Source organism: Pleurodeles waltl, chromosome 1_2 (assembly GCF_031143425.1).
Source record: "Pleurodeles waltl isolate 20211129_DDA chromosome 1_2, aPleWal1.hap1.20221129, whole genome shotgun sequence".
NCBI classification, from domain to species: domain Eukaryota; kingdom Metazoa; phylum Chordata; class Amphibia; order Caudata; family Salamandridae; genus Pleurodeles; species Pleurodeles waltl.
Window position 1 is genome coordinate 513872620 of NC_090437.1, and position 17865 is coordinate 513890484.

General features: G+C 45.9%; 1 protein-coding gene across 33 annotated transcripts in view; it reads left to right on the forward strand.

Annotated features, from left to right (window-relative positions):
• Nucleotides 1–17865, forward strand: part of ANK2 (ankyrin 2) — a 1630948-nt gene that overhangs the window by 1483756 nt on the left and 129327 nt on the right. For all 33 annotated transcript variants that reach the window (XM_069241684.1, XM_069241892.1, XM_069241902.1 and 30 more), the window contains one exon: nucleotides 1081–1212. In XM_069241684.1, coding sequence (XP_069097785.1) covers nucleotides 1081–1212 — 132 coding nt within the window. The remainder of the gene's footprint in view (nucleotides 1–1080; nucleotides 1213–17865) is intronic.

A 17865-nucleotide genomic window follows, 5' to 3' on the forward strand; every position in this document is an offset into this window, starting at 1 on the left:
ACGTCGGTACTTACCTGCAATCAGACTGGAACCGGAGTAACCCCTGTCTCCATAGGCGGCCACGGTATTTTGGCTCCTGTTTGACATCTGCAACTGACAAGCCCTGTGTTGCTGGTGCAGGGTGTTTGAGGTTGCCTTGAACCCCCAACGGTGGGCTACCTATACCCCAGAGACTGAACCCATATGTGTTGTACTTACCTCAGAAACTGTACTTTACTTACTTCCCCAGGAACTGTTAAAAATTGCATGTGTCCACTTTTAAAATAGCTTTTTGCCATTTTAAAGAAAACTGTTTACAATATTGAATCTATTCAAAGTTCTAAGTATTACTATGCAAAGTACCTTTTATTTGATGTACTTACCTGCTGAATGAATCTTGTAGTTCTAAAAATAAATAAACAACAGAATATTTTTCTAAATAAAAACCTATTGGCCTGGAGTTAAGTCATTGAGTGTGTGTTTTCACTTATTGCTTGTGTATGTACAACAAATGCTTAACACTACCCTCTGATAAGCCTAAGTGCTTGACCACACCACCACAAATAGAGCATTAGTATTATCTTTTATTGCCTCTGTCAAGCCTCTTGGGGAACCCCTAGACTCTGTGCTCACTATATCTCATTTTGATATAGTATATACAGAGCCAGCTTCCTACAACGTGTTATACTGAACTTAGCATTTCTGTAATGCATTGCTACCACTGGCAAGTCCCCAAAATACTGATCCCATATCATAAATGAAAACCTTCCCTTCCAATTGAAAGGTACATTGACATCTAATTGGTGGGTATTCCACAATAGGTGGCACCTTCCTGTGACTTACAAAAACATTTTGTTATGGACTTGTTTGATGAATTCCAGTAAATAAGGAGAAATATTTTAACTATAGTTTCCTTCACGAAGTTAATTTCTCTGGTTCATTTTATAAAGATTAATGAAAGTACTTGTGTAATGTAAAATGTTCTGTAATGTACAGGATAATGAAGTTCTGAGTGGGACACAAATTCAGTATTTATTCCATAATTACTCTTGAATAGAAATAAATGAAAGCACACCTAACACATTAATTTGTTTTCTGCAGAACTAGCAAGGGAACTAGATTTCACTGAAGAGCAAATTCACCAGATAAGGGTGGAAAATCCAAATTCGCTGCAAGACCAGAGCCATGCGCTGTTGAAGTACTGGCTGGATAGAGATGGGAAAAACGCCACAGGTAATGTAATCTCTTCCAATGACTGATAAGCACCCCTGAGAATTTAAGTGTGGGTGATAGTTCACTATGTAGCTGCACACCATAACCTAGAATGAGTACAGAAGTCCATTATGGCCAGAGCCATGCTAGATGTTCAGATTTGGATACATTGGGACGAATGACCAGAAAAAGTCGTTTTTTCTGATAGAGTTATACATATTATTGTAGAATAGCTATGCTTTTTTATAATACTCAAAATATTCCAAGTGTACTCCTGGAAGGCTGCACATCCTTTCCAGAAATACTCTTGATGATAAATATTTGCACATCTGTAAAAGTACAGCATAAACATTTATCCATGTGCAAATACTTAGCAAACTTAAATTTGCACTTACTAATGGGCATACATTAACTTCTTCTCTCTTACACCCACCAATTTAATGGGGGTTTCTGCCACATTCCTACCCTGGATAAATATTTACTCCAACCCTTAATAGGATTACATCTGTGACCATATACATGGTAGGAGTGCGGCTAAAAGAAATTGCGAATACCCACAAATACACCATTTTGTAGGTATTCACCAACATCTTCCTGCGTTCTCACCCTGAAACACCATCTTTATGCCCATAGAATCAAATCTATTCACATTTAATAGTACACTATACTGGCATATATTTTGAACAGGGGAGGGTAAATGGTGTTGTGAATCATGCTAATTGAACATCATTTTATCTATTATGGATATGTGAAAAATCTTGTGTTGGTCTCACCCTCTGGAATAAATGATCCACCCATTAAACGTTTACAGTGAGCTTTTTTCTTATTCACAGTAGAACAGATTCTGGCAATTTAATTTTAACTATTTTCCACAGCATAACATTTTGGAAAGAACAGGAAACACTTTGTCTCGCAGTGACCTATTTTTGGGGGGGAATTTCACTTTTATAATTCAAATCTGTTTTATTATTTTTAAGAATAATCACGCAACTGACAGTAAGAGTAGCAATGCTTATATCAAGGGCCAAACAAACATAGACAACAAGTAAGAACTGTCCCTTACACCCCCCTTCCCTCCCCTGGGGTACTCACAAGCATCTGTGATTCGGTTTTAACTATCTGGTGTAGGTAGTACCTCGGAGGTGATACCTGGTGGTGTAGGTACGACAGTGTCAGTAAGGCGAAGCAATCTCAAGTTTTGGAGGGCCCATCAGTTCTCAGAACTCCTGGGACAACAGGGTGATATGTGGTTTCCATAGATCTCTGTAGGAGTCACCTTGGGAGGTCAATACTAGGGATATATTTTCCATCCACAGTATATGCCATAGTCAGTGAAGCCAGGACAGACGTGTAGGGATTGTGTTGGTACCCCAGTGTGCAAGAATAGTTTAGTAGGCCACTTCTAATGCAAAGCCGATGTATCGGCCTCTGCGGGATTTGAGCAGGAATTGTGTAGACCGGAAATCTTGGGAATTGTGTGTCTAGGTGTGTGCCTATGTCATTGAGGATCTGTTCCCAAAATTGCGTGATTTTAGGGCATTCTCATACTATGTGTAGTAATGTGCCAGGTGATTCACATTGGCACAACATTCTGCACTGTACGTAGTATAACATTTCTGCATATGGGGAGGCATGTGCTACCAGTAGGTGATGATCTTAATGGCTGTCTCAATAACCAACGAGTTGCCTGCAGTGTGAGGAGCTCTATAATGTATCTCACCCAATTCATTGGGTGTGAAGTGTCTGCCCAGCTCAAGTTTTCCTCGTTTTTGCACTGGGGTTTTAGGTAGCGTAGAGGCATGGAGTAAGTTCTGTGATCATAACCTTGTCTGCAGTTTTTGTGATGAGCCACTTCTCAAAGATTGTTAGAGATCTTTGGGCTCCCACCCTCATGTTAGGGTGAGAAAGCCAGTGTCGAACCTGGAGGTGGTGGAAACGCTGTGTCTCTGGGAGTGCAAAGTACTCTCTCAGCTGATTGAAGGGGAAAGTACTGTCTACCCCAAAAAGTGGCTTGCAGATTGGCATCCACTTGATCGAATGCAGCATGATCAAGTCCTGGCATGAAATCCGTATTACCTATCACAGGCGTCAATGGAGAGGGAAATGAGGTCAGACCTTTATGTACTGCCACACTGTACCATGCCCTCAACACTAACCTGGTACTTGGGGAAAAGTAAGGGCCCAAAGCCCTTTGTGATGTCTTCAGGAAGGGGACCTTCCACAAGTGTGTGCCTGTGACTGCTCAGTCCATGAAGAACCAGTGTTTCTCGTATTCAGTCCAGGAATACTCTACTATGTTGCAGAGTTGAATGGCCTAGAACTAGGCTAAGAATTTGGGATACCCAGTCCCTCTTCTGTAGTAGGCCAATAGCTTTGCTTGTGATTTATTCACAGGAGTTTCACTTTTAAAAGCTGTCAAGGACGCACAGGGTTCTGAATACTTTTATATCAAAGATCTAATGCACCGTAAGAGCAATTATGTTGGTAAATGTGGTGGTAGTGATATGGGTGGTGGTGGCTTGCACTTAAGTCCTACCAAAATTATTAACCAAGTATTGGCAAAGGTCTACCCTCTGCTCAGCAGCTATGCTTTAGCCATTTTTGGTACTATTCTGATTATTTTGGATAATTGATTCTCGCATCATTACAAATGGGTTTTGGCAGGTATGTTGGAGAGCAGATTGGTGGAGTGCCGGTCCATTTTCTTTCAAAGAGAAATTTGGATGACTTGTGCACAATGCTGCACCTTACTAAGAAAGATGCCGACGGGATTATTTTGCAGAACTGCATTAGCCTCGTGCTGTTGTTTGTTAAGTGCAGTTAATGAGCGGCTGTCTCTAAATATATGTAAACAGCAGAAAAGTGCAGTATCCTGATTAAACCACATTTCTGTCATCACCTTGCTATACAGTTCGTATTCTTATACATAGAGGTGTCGATCTCTGATGTATTTCAGTACGCTTCAAGGGGATGGCATTTAATGACATATGAGATTTTATTTAAGAGATAGACATAAGGCAAAAGTCTGCATTTTTCTATCTTTCTTTTCAGAGTGGGCAGTTGGGCATACAAAAGTAAAACTGCACAGCCCACAATTTGCGTGCCTTTGTGGCTCCTTTAAATTGAAATCTTGCTCTCCTTTGTACACCTCAGACCTGTGTGAAAGCAGGAAATATCTCTAACCTCTTCCTTTATTATGCGCTAGTCGAAAATAGGTAGTGATTTCTTATCAAAGTCATCAAGAGAGTCTCTTTCAAACAAATTTGTTTTTTTGCTACGGGCTCTAAGTACTGGCTGACTGCCAGCCTTTTTCCTCTATCTGTTACTTGACGATGATATGCGATGTGTGCAGCATCATCACTTGCGCTGATGGCCACTGAAAATGCCTCAGACCATTCTTAACCACAGGTGCTCACCAAGACATGAATACATTATCTGTAATGTATGTAAATAAGTGTACCTCTTGTTTCTCTCATGTGTTGTAATACTTTCTAAGAGCGCGCGGTTCGTTAGTTCTTCTGCTTAAATGGAGATGAGAGGTGCTCGTCAGTTTGAAGACTCTGTGATGAGATGTTTGTACAACATACATAACGTTGTGCACAGTGAAGGTACGCACCTCTTCACTCTCATGTGTGCGATGCAGTTACACCTTTTCCTTCTGCCTCAGCAGTGTTTCCTAGTCCCAGACAGCTGCCTCTGTGTCCTCGTCGCCTTTCTACCAGCTCAGCGTGTTAAACTGGCAGTGAGTCTGCGTGATCAGGCTCTGTGGAAAGCCACGGGACAGTCGATGGTGAGATTCAGTTTTGATAACTATTTCCCACTCTGAAGCACCCGGAAGAGGCAGGTTCTAATTCGGATGGTCCACATGCACGGGAGTGCAAACCATTCCACCAGAGCGTCTACATTTGAACTTGGAGAAGAAAAAACAATATTTTGCAGTCACAGGCACACATGTTCTCGGGGATTCCATGATTGTGAAATGTGAGCAAATATATTTGCACTGAAATATGCCTTTTATACAAAAGCACTTTTTTTCCATGTGCCCCTCAAGCAGCATCACGGCAGTGTGCCATCAGGCATTTTTGCTTAATTAGCACTTGTGAGAGTGTCGGGTAATTATAGAACAGATAACAACTGTCAACTTCCTGCTGAAACACTCCACCACCAATGGAAAGAACCTAGAAATATTCTGTTTTTTCTTCATGGTTTATTACTTTTTATGTGGGGACCGAGGGAAACAAATAAACATAGAAATAAAAGAAGAGCAAGATATGTCAGTTCATCAAAAAGAGAGAGAGACAAAATGAAACAATATTACAGCAAAGCACATACATTTAATTCAGAATACTGACAATCCTAAGCAGTATGTGTGTCCAATAAAAAGTATAATAAAACATTTAGAAAACATGAATGTTCAAATTTCCTTTTTATGAGGGTCAAGAAATATTTAAGTGACAGACCATCTCCTCCAGCTGTCCCGCACAGGGGAGGTTTACCCTTTGAAAATGTGTGGTCAATTCTTCCCTTGACCCCTTAATCTCACAAGAGTAGGGATAAAACTATGGAGGGAACACCGGATTGCTATATCCTGCAATGGTGTTCTTTATGCCATTTTTGTGAATTCGTAAATAGGCATTTCACCTGCTCAAGCTACCCTCTCCTCTCTGCTTGGGTGCTACACAACCCTGTTCAAATCGTTTGCTCTTGTCATTGTACATCTGGACTTGTGTTAATCCATGAATTTTGGTGCTTCTTGCGGACACTGTGTCTCATTAAAGCATTCTAAATGACTATTTCATTTGAGCAAATAAAACTCATTTGGTTTTAAAAAATGGCAGAGGAGTCTTAAACCCTAAAGGTTTATTTTCAGATTTAGTCATACACAAATCGAGTAATATAGACAAAATCAATTCATAGATCAGAGTGCAAAGATTCGTTAAAGTACAGAATCTATCACAGAACTAAGTAAAATTCAGGTCAGTAAAATACAAAGTATAAAATTGGAGAGCAATCCACCGCGGACTTGCCTCCAAGGGTCAGTAAGGAAAGGCCTTCACACATCCAAAGAGAGCACTCTTTAAAGTGTTCTAAACAAAACACGTCAAACATTCAACACAGTTAACACAGTCCCCACAAAGCAGACCAATCAGAATTGAACAAAGTGAAACAGTTGCAAGAAATGCAAGAAAATACATTTAAGAATCTCTCATAATTCTACAACAGGAAGATTCTCACGGACACCGACTGTAAAATAACTTTTTATATTGTCTGTGATTCCGCTATGATAGTTAGGTACAACCTTGAATTGGAGAAGTTGTACTGAAGCAACATTTTGTTATTCTCGTTAAGGTCCTTGTCTCGCATGAGAAAAATAGATCCAAACTTTATTCTCCTGAAACATGAAAATACAAGTTCTTCCACGTGATACATCACATTAGCAACAATCGTCACAGACAAGATGGACTATAAAGCTTAGAATTTCTGTGTTAGCCAGAATTCGTGTTTTATTAGTGCAATGCATTCATATTCCACAGGGACATCTAGCTACAGATTCCTTACCTTTGAATTCCCTGGTGTCAGTTTCGAATCAGGAATCTTTTTGCTGAGCAATACCCTGCATGAGCCGTCAGGTGGCGTTGTTTGGATCCACGTGCATTGTCTGGCTCTGCGTAGCTTCGTCAGCATCGATGGAGCCGTCTATGACGTCACGGTCGCCTATAAAGGCACCACCCCAGTGTGCATACATCAGTAATTTTCCATCTGCGCCGGTTAAGCGCAGGTCTGGGATCGAGCTACCCTTTGCCTTTTTTAGCAAGCCTTTTTTCGGCATTTTGTCAGAGATTTTTGACCTCTGTGTGAGGAATATGTCATCTAGGAAGACGGGGTTCGAGCCGTGTGACGCCTGTCATCGCGCCTTGTCAGTGACGGACCTCCATCAGGTATGTCTCTGGTGCCTCGACAGGGACCACGACTTGAAGTCGTGCCCCGACTGCTGGGCCATGGCCTCAAAAGCTTTTAGGAACAGTCCCTCAAGCTCATGGCAGCCTGGCAGTCGACTTCGGCAGTCGAGTCGGGACAACTCCTCGGAGATATCGGTCCTACTCAAGGAGGAGGTCTCGGAAATACTCCAGGAGCCCCAAGTCCTCTTCATCCCACTCGAGGTCCCTGGGGAAGAGGCACAAGAAGAAGAAGAGACTTTGCCATGCCCAACAGCAGACGAGGCGTCTTGGGAACATCGACGTTCCGCGCACAGTTCCGCAGAGCCGTTGCCAGGGCCGACTTCAAATTTCCCCCCTTTTTCTGGGATCTGGTTCGACTCCCACTCAAAATAAAGGAATTTTATGAAGCCATGTGCCCTAGTTTTTGAGTGGGCTGACCCCACGGGTGGGTCTTCGGATCCCGCGGGCTCAGCATGGTCCCCATCGAGTTCGACGCCGGTGGCTTCGGCCTCAGCGCCGTTGGGGACCCCAGGATCAGATACTGGATCCGGACCGGCACCAGTTTCTCACAGTCGGCCTCCTCCGGTGCCGGGACCTACGTCAATGCTCCCTCCACCACCGGCGCCCACTGGTGGTGGAAGCCCCCTCCTCATTCCTGATGATCCGGAGCCAGAATGACGTCATACGATGCCGAGTCTAACTTTGATGGAGTCGATTAGGCCCAGATCTGTGGCTGAGACTTATTATGAACAGCCAGGCACAGGTGAGGAGTGGGAGGGGTCTGAGGACCCTTTAGAGTATGGAGTATGGTCTGGAGCAACAGGACTGGTATGAGAAGCCATTGGACTGGATACTTCTCCAGATGCTGGTATGCTCTCACCTCCTACTGTGGCTATGGAGGAGGGGGCAACATATGCTATGGTGGAGCGTAGGGCAGCTGAGGTCTTGGACCTAGACTTGCCTATGGTGCCAGTCAGGACTAATCTCCTGACACAGGTGCTTCAGCCGTGGGTTGCTACCTCGGAGCCGATGTTACCCTTCAATGAAGCCCTTACGGATGTCCTAACCCAGGACAGGGACTTCTGTGAATAGGACAATTGGCCGCCGCCATCGACCAGCTCCAAACAACCCTAGTTTCCTCACCCAACACCCTATCCCGGAGATCTTGGTGGTCCAAGCCTCCACTTCCCATGGTGCCTTCCCTTCCGCTCCCCCGGATAGGGAATCCAAGAGGCTGGATTAACTTGGGAAGAAGATGTTTTCTTCCTCCAGCCTGGCATTGAGGTCAGTAAACACCTCTTGCCTATCGGGCCATTTTTACCATACTTTATGGGATAAGGTGGCACAGGTGCTGCCGCAGGTCCCGGAGCGCATACAGGACACTCTCATCCAAGCTGTCAAGGATGGGAGAGATACAGCCAAGTTTACCATCCAGTGTGACTTGGACACAGTCGACACACTGGGCAGGGCGATTACTTCGACAGTGGCCTTTCCATGCCATGCCTGGCTGCGTACCACTGGCTTTTCGGGGTATGTCCAGGTTAATTTGATGGACATCCCTTTTGATGGCTCATGCCTTTTTGGTAAGAAGGCAGACTCTGCACTTGAGCGATTTAAGGACTTTAGAGCCACGGCCAGATTCTTAGGCCTCTGAGCACCTGTTCACCAGCAGTCTGCCTATCGCCCATTTCAAGGCTTCGGGAGGGACGGAGTACCACGCCAACCAGAGGTTAGCCACCATCCTCCGGCTTCACATCATTCAGTGCAAGGACCACCCACCCAGCCCCCCTCTTCCGCAACGCTCAAGCCCTCCTAGTATGGTTCTGCAATACCATGTCCATCCATTTGGAGAAAGGATTCAATTTCATCTCTCTCACTGGCGGTCCATAAAATCGGACAAATGGGTCTTGCAGATCATACAGAAGGGCTATTCCCTCCCCTTCCAGTCTTTCCCTCCCTGTATCCCACCATTTAAAGAACGGCTGATGGAGGATCATTTAGTCTTGCTCCGCGAGGATCTCTCTTGGCCAAGGGAGCCATAGAAAGTGTCCCGATGTCGGAAGTAGGCTGTGGTTGTTATTCCCGCTACTTTCTGATTCTGAAAAAGAACAAGGGTCTTCGTCCTATCTTGGGTTTAAGGGATGTCAATCTCTTCCTCAAAAAGGAGAAATTCAAGATGCTCACTCTTGCTCAGGTCTTGTCTGCTCTAGACCAAGGAGACTGGATGGTAGTGTTGGACTTGTAGGATGCATATTTTCACATCCCCATCCTGCCTGCCCAGAGGAATTACTTGCTGTTCAAGGTGGGCCACGAGCACTTTCAGTTTACCGCGCTCCCCTTCGGTCTCACCAGTGCCCCTCGGGTGTTCACCAAGGTGATGGCGGTGGTAGAAGCAAATCTGCGCAGGTTAGGGACTTCAGTATTCCCCTACCTCGACGACTTGCGTTGAAGGCTCCTACACCCCAGGCTCTCTTCACCCACCTTCAGAATATGGCAGTCCTCCTGCATTCACTGGGGTTCACTATAAACATGCCAAAGTCACACCTGACTCGCTCTCATAAGCTCCCTTTCATCGGAGCTGTCCTGGACACAATGCAGTTTTGGGTTTTTCCTCCCAAGCAGCGAGTCCAGGATATTCAGGTTATAATACCGATGTTTCAGGCTCTATCCTAGATTTCGGTAAGACAGACTCTGAGGATGTTGGGACTCATGGCTTCCTGCATCCTGTTAGTCAAGCATGCCAGATGGCATATGAGGGCTCTGCAATGGGACCTGAAGTTCCAGTGGGTGTAGCATCAGGGAAATCTTACCGACACAGTTCAGATTTTGGAGGGAACTGCAAAACACCTGCAGTGGTGGTTAGTGAACTGAGATTGAGTCAAAGGCAGACTCCTCTCTCTTCTCCAACCAGATCTCACAGTAGTGACAGATGCGTCACTTCTGGGATAGGGTGGCCACCTGGGAGAGGTGGAGATCAGGGGCCTCTGGTCTCTGGCGGAATCGGGGCTCCATATCAACTTATTGGCACTTCGGTTGATCCGGCTAGCATTGAAAGCATTTCTTCTTGTTGTGAAAGAGAAGGTAGTGCAGGTGTTCATGGACAAAACAACCGCAATGTGGTACTGCAACAAGCAGGGCGGTGTGGGGTCGTGGACCCTTTGTCAAGAGGCTGTGCGTCTCTGAACTTGGCTGGAACAGCAGGGTATAACCCTGGTGGCTCAACACCTGGCAGGTTCTCTGAACGCCAGGGCGGACAAACTCAGCCGTCGATACCTAGCGGATCACAAGTGGTATCTCAATCCGGAGGTGGCACAAGGACTCTTTCAGCAGTGGGGAGAGCCTTGGTTAGATCTGTTCGCCTCCACAGAAAACGTACAATGTCATCAGTATTGCTCATTGGAGTTTCCAAGATGGCAAATTGCTCGGCGACGCTTTTCGGCACGAGTGGAATTCAGGCCTTCTATGCACTTTTCCGCCCATACCAGTTCTGCCCAGAGTTCTCAAGAAGATCAAGAATGACCGGGCCCAAGTAATCCTAGTGGCCCCGGATTGGGCACGGAGAGTCTGGTATCCTGAGCTACTCAAATTGAGCATCAATCCTCCGATCAGGCTGCCCCTTCGAGAGGATCTTCTGTAGCAGCAGCAGGGGAAGGTTCTCCACCCGCACGTGTCAACTCCGCTCCTTCATGCGTGGAGATTGAGCGGCGGCAGTTGATGGCTTTTGACCTTCCTCCTGAAGTCTGTAACGTTACTTTGGCAGCCAGGCGTCCCTCCACTAAAACGATATACGCCTGCCGTTGGAAACGCTTTGTATATAATTGTACAGAAAGGTCTATTGACCCTCCTTCTGCTTCTCTTTCGGATATTCTTCTCCTCATTCTTTCTCTAGCCCAGCGGGGTTCTGCCTTGGGGACTCTCAAGAGCTCTCATTCTGCCTTATCGGCATTTCTTCGGCTGCCTGATCAGCCTTCTCTTTTCAAATCTCCTATTGTACATACATTCCTCAAAGGGCTTGTACATATGTTTCCCCCTCTGCCCTTTATTATGCCTCAATGGGAGTTAAATCTTGTCCTCACATTTCTTATGTGTGCTCCTCTTGAGCCTTTGGCATAACTGTCCCCTCCGGCTGCTCACTATCAAGACAGCCTTCTTAGTCGCAATAACATCTGCCAGGAGGGTGAGTGAGATGCAAGCCCTGTGTAGGAGGTTGGCTCTGTATATACTATCTCAAAGTAAGAGATAGCATGCACAGAGTCCAAGGGTTCCCCTTAGAGGTAAGATAGTGGCAAAATTAGATAATTCTAATGCTCTATTTTGTGGTAGTGTGGCCGAACAGTAGGCTTATCAGAGGGTAGTGTTAAGCATTTGTTGTACTCACACAGGCAATAAATGAGGAACACACACTCAAAGACTTAACTCCAGGTCAATAGTTTTTATATAGAAAAATAGATTTTCTTAATTTATTTTTAGAACCACAGGTTCAAGATTTGAAATAAATACATAAAATGCAAGGTACTCCACACAGGTAAGTTAGAAACTTTGAATCAGAGCAATATCTTACACAGTGTTTGTTAAAATGGCAATAAGCTATTTTAAAGGTAGACAGTGCAAAAATCAACAGTTCCTGGGGGAGGTAAGTATTGGTTAGATTGTGAGGTAAGTCAGACACTTACAAGTCACACGGGCACAGGCAGCCCACCGTTGGGGGTTCAAGGCAACCCCAACGTTACCACACCAGCAGCTCAGGGCCGGTCAGGTGCATAGGTCAAAGAGGTGCACAAAACACATAGGCGCCTATGGAGAACAGGGGTGCTCGGGTTCCGGTCTGCCAGCAGGTAAGTACCCAAGTCCTCGGGGGACAGACCAGGGAGTTTTGTAGAGCACTGGGGGGACACAAGTAGGCACACAAAAACACACCCTCAGCGGCACAGGGGCGGCCGGGTGCAGTGTGCAAAGCAGGCGTCGGGTTTTGTATTGGATTTAATGGAGGGACCTGGGGGTCACTCTAGCGGTGCAGGCAGGGCACAGGGGGGCTTCTCAGGCCAGCCACCGACTGGGCTAGGCAGAGGGTCGCCTGGTGGTCACTCCTGCACTGAAGTTCAGTTTGGTTCCTTCTGGTCCTGGGGGCTGCGGTTGCAGTGCTTGGTCCAGGCGTCGGGTCCCTTGATACAGGCAGTCGCGGTCAGGGGGAGCCTCTGGATTCTCTCTGCATGCGTCGCTGTGGGGGTCCCGAGGGGTCGTCTCGGGCTACACATAAGGTCGCAGTTGCCTGGGAGTCCTCCCTGTGGTGTTGGTTCTATGGATCACGAGCCGGGGCGTCGGGTGCAGAGGGTCAAGTCTCACGCTTCCGGCGGGAAGAGTGAAGTCCTTTAAAAGTTGCAAGGAGTTGCAATATTGTTGCTGTTTGTTGAACAGAGCCGCTGCTCATGGGAGTTTCTTGGTCCTTAGGTTCAGGGCAGTCCTCTGAGGCTTCAGAGGTCGCTGGTCCCTGTTGGATGCGTTGCTGATGCAGTTTTTCGAGTCAGGAGACAGGCCGGTAAGGCTGGGGCCAAAGCAGTTGCCGTCTTCCATCGTCTCTGCAGGGCTTTCAGGTCAGCAGTCCTTCTTCTTAGTTCAGGTTGCAGGAATCTGATTTCCTGGGGTCCTGGGTGCCCCTAAATACTAAATTTAGGGGTGTATTTAGGTCTGGGAGGGCAGTAGCCAATGGCTACTATCCTGGAGGGAGGCTACACCCTCTTTGTGCCTCCTCCCTGAGGGGAGGGGGGCACATCCCTAATCCTATTGGGGGAATCCTCCAAACTTAAGATGGAGGATTTCTAAAGGCAGGGGTCACCTCAGCTCAGGGCACCTTAGGGGCTGTCCTGACTGGTGGGTGACTCCTCCTTGTTTTTCTCATTATCTCCTCCAGCCTTGCCGCCAAAAGTGGGGGCAGTGGCCGGAGGGGCGGGCATCTCCACTATCTGGGATGCCCTGTGGCACTGTAACAATAGGGTTGAGCCCCTGAGGCTCACCGCCAGGTGATACAGTTCCTTCAGGGGGAGGTGAGAAGCACCTCCACCCAGTACAGGCTTTGCTCCTGGCCACAGAGTGACAAAGGCACTCTCCCCATGTGGCCAGCAACTCGTCTGGTTGTGGCAGGCTAGCAGAAACTGGTCAGCCTAACACTAGAAGTCGGATTTGGTATTCGGGGGCATCTCTAAGATGCCCTCTGGGTGCATTGTACAATAAATTCCACACTGGCATTGGTGTGCATTTATTGTGCTGAGAAGTTTGATACCAAACTTCCCAGATTTCAGTGTAGCCATTATGGAACTGTGGAGTTCGTGTTTGACAAACTCCCAGACCATATACTCTTATGGCTACCCTGCACTTACAATGTCTAAGGTTTTGCTTAGACACTGTAGGGACATAGTGCCCATGCACACATGTCCTCACCTGTGATATAGTGCACCCTAGCTTAGGGCTGTAAGGCCTGCTAGAGGGGTGAATTACCTATGCCACAGGCAGTGTGAGGTTGGCATGACACTCTGAGGGGAGTGCCATGTCGACTTAGTCATTTTCTCCCCACCAGCACACACAAGCTGTGAGGCAGTGTGCATGTGCTGAGTGAGGGGTCCCCAGGGTGGCATAAGACATGCTGCAGCCCTTAGAGACCTTCCCTGGCATCAGGGCCCTGGGTACCAGGGGTACCATTTACAAGAGACTTATCTGGGTGCCAGGGCTGTGCCAATCGTGGGAACAAAGGTACAGTTTAGGGAAAGAACACTGGTGCTGGGGCCTGGTTAGCAGGGTCCCAGCACACTTTCAATCATAACTTGGCATCAGCAAAAGGCATAAATTCAGGTGGTAACCATGCCAAGGAGGCATTTCCTTACACCCAGTCATCAAAGCCACCGTATCTCACTATCCATCCAGACAAGGTGGTTCTCAGAACTCGTGCCTCTTTCCTCCCCAAGGTGGTGACCCCATTTCATCTAGGTCAGAACATCACTCTGCCCACCTTCTTTGCTCCACAACATGCCTCTAAGGAAGAGGAACCACTCCACTGACTAGACCCGAAAAAAGAGTGTTGTTGTTCTACCTTGACCACACAAAAGAGTTCCAGGTGGATGACCAAGTCTTTGTGGGGTACTTTGGAGCAAAGAAGGGTCGGGCAGTGCAGAAGCGAACAATTTTGCGTTGGGTCAGTCTCTGCATCAAGATGTGCCCTCATTGTCCATGAACAGCCTCCTGAGGGCTTGCGGGCTCATTCTACCAGGGGCAAAGCTACCACCACTGCGCTAGGTCGAGGCATACCAGTCCTGGAGATCTGTCAGGCAGCAACGTGGGCGTCTTTGCACACGTTTGCAAAACATTACTGCCTGGACAGTCAGGTACGACGAGACGGGCACTTTGCCCGTTCAGTCCTTCAGGACTTTTTAGTGTAAGGAGTAGTATCCGCAGCCCTCTGCCAGGAGGTTATGGCTTGGGTATCTATTCAAAGATAAGGAATCTGCAGCTAGAAGTCTCTATCAGATGAACAAGTTACTTACCTTCGTTAACACATTATCTGGTAGAGACTCTGTCTAGCTGCAGATTCCTTACACCCACCCATGCCTCCCTTCTCTGCAGATATGTCTCGTAGGTATAGAGCTTACCCTTTTCAGGGCCGCCGTTTTGCACAGACAAATGTTGGTTCTGTCCATGACTCTGCGCTTCTGGTGTGGAAGTGTTGTGGATAAAAGAAGCGACATATGTGCACTGGGGTGGTGCCTTTATAGGGGACCGTGATGTCATAGACGGCTCCAACAACGCTGATGAAGCCACGCAGAGCTGGACGATGCACGCAGATCCGAATGACGCCACCTGACAGCGTGCGCAAAGCAAAAAGATTCCGGATTCGAAGCTGACCCCAGGGAATTCAAAGGTAAGGAATCTGTGGCTACATAGAGTCTCTACCAGATATTGCATTACCGAAGGTAAGTAACTTTTTCTTCAGGAAAACAACGCTATCACTGGCATGTCACATTGTTAACAAAGGTATGTGCTAACACGTTATGCAGCTACTGTGCAATGCAGAATGAAGCACCACCAAAATGATCCAGCTCTAAGAAATTGCCATTGCAATTCTTTCAGAGAAATCCCAAATTCCCAGAATGATATCTGTTTTTGACATTAATTCAGAGGATAATATCAGCTTCATTTTCTATACTCCACTCGTCCACACCCTATTATATTTATTAGAGGATATTCTCCATTACTTATTCACATAAACCTTGATTTATAATTGTTTTGCATATTTCACTTTAACTAATTTAAATGAAATACTCGTTTGTAGTTGATTAAATAATTTTCATCACAAATGAACACTTTAAATTCAGCATAGAGACTGCATAGAGATAATGATATAAAGTGACTAACTTTAATGCAGGCAACATAGGGAGATGATGGATAGTACCCCGTGCAGCACTGTTCTGAAGATCAATTCTCTACAACCGATTCATTTATTTTTGTTGACAACATGCTTTACAAGTTTAAGGAGAACAGATGGTGGCAAACAAACTGCATGAATATAGAATATTTGCAAACATTGTTAGGTGTGATATAGTGAAAAACAAAAAACCAGCTCATGGACCACAGAGGAGAAATCATTGAATTTTTTTTTGATTGGCACAGAGGAAAACAGAAAGACATATTTCATTATTTGCACATTCTATGTACTTTATGAGATCATGCCTATGCCATTTACATTTCTCTTCCAATAGCATGTGGATGTGCCTCTTTGATGTTTTGACACCAATGTGATTACTAATATTGCCCATTTTTTACAGCTTCTTAAAGAAGTAACTATATTTGCTATAATGCTAACTCAGTATTCTAGAATAGTTCATCAGCTTATTTAAAAAAATAAACAAAAATCTGGAGAGTCATTGTATCTCTGTATTGTTTATGTGTGCAGTTTTACATAGCACACACATTACCTAAAGGGGCTAGAGTGCTTATATGGAAAAGAATCACATTGCATGAGTGTAAAATATGGCAGAAGATTTGCATGTGGAATGGCAGGTTACAAAGTTACACAAGCTGCAGCTATTTGCACGGTTACACACATTTTAGAGAAACCAACGGAGATGTGAAAGATAAGCAAAAATACACAACTTCACCTATCCTGTCTATAAGAAATTGATTTACTGGTTGTGGGGCGGAGTGGATGCTCTCAAGCAGGAACCACAATCCTTGTTAGGGTGAAGTCACAAGTAAACCCCAAATTAACCTGCTCAACCCCCTGATAGCTTGGAATAAAACAGTCAGGTTTAACTTAGAGTCAATGCTTGAAGTATTTATTCAGCATTTCAACAGTTCTGGGGCTGGGAGAGTCCACGCATCAAAGGTGGTGCATCTGTTCTGCTTGCAATTGGGTCACAGGTGGGTTTGCAGAGCACCTTCAGGCCCACTCCCAGGGTCTGGGGCTGGGGTGGCACCACTGGACAGGGTAGAAATCACAGATGACAAAGTCTATGTGCAGGGTTGAAGGCTATTGGAAGCCTGTTATGTTCCTGAGCCTTCTCATCAGGAGGCTAGCCTACTAGTAATTGGAGTGACTCTTGGGTCCTGGATTCAGCGTTGCAGGCCCAGTCCTTCTCACGAAGCCAAAATTGGCAGCAGGTCACCACAGCAGGGCAGCATGTCCTTCAGAGCAGCAGTACAGCACAGTGAAGTCCTTTCCAGCAGAACAGCAGTCTTTCTTCCTGGCAGAGTCCACAGGTCCAGACGTACTGAAGAGGTGGTGTCTGAGGTCCAATATTTATACCTGGTGCCCACTTTGAAGTGGAAGAAGCTTCCAGAGGTTTCCACTCCGAGAGGTGCTTGAAATTTCCTGACTCCCTTCCCTGGCCCAGTATTTATACCTGGGGATCACTTTGAAGTGGAAGAACCTTCCAGAGGATTCCACCCCCAGAGATGCATGGAATTTCCTGCCGCCCTGCTCTGGCCCAAAATTGTCTGGGGTCACAATAGACTAGTCTCAAGCCCTTTGTGAGAATGTCCAGACAGGCATTTGTGATGAGCAAGTGTGTAGGTGACAACTCCTCCCCCTCTGTAATTCAGAGTGGCCCATCCTGCCAACACCGACCTCCCCTTTGTCTCACTGTCTGGGAGCAATGCACAAAGACCAAGTGCCAACTAAACCTCGTTATGTGACCCATGATACAGACAGCAGACACCAGTTGGTTAAGACAAGAAAATGTCAATATTTTCTAAAATTGGCAATTTCACAATTGTGATTAAAAACCAACTTTACTATTAAAGAGGGCCTACATTACCGTTCTTTAGACACCAAGCTTGACCTGTCTACCAGCTCCCAATTGGAAGTTACAGGCTATTAAATGTAATAAGGTAACACAAGTGTTATCCTGCCTTGCAGCAGTGAAAAATGAATTTAGGAGTTTTTCACTACTAGGACATATGAAACGTAAAAGTGCATGTCCAACTTTTTAACTACACTGCATTCTACGTGTTGTGCAGTGGTGACATATGTATTAAAAAGGAAGATTTAGGCCTGGCAAAAAGGTTTATTTTGACATATCAAAATGGCAGTTTAAAACTGCACACAGGCTGCAATGGCAGGCCTGAAACATGTTTAGAAGGGCTCCTTAAGTGGGTGGCACAAACAGTGCTGGAGGCCCACTAGTAACATTTCATTTACAGACCCTAGGGACATGTTTTACCACTCTACTAAGGGCTTACAAATAAACAA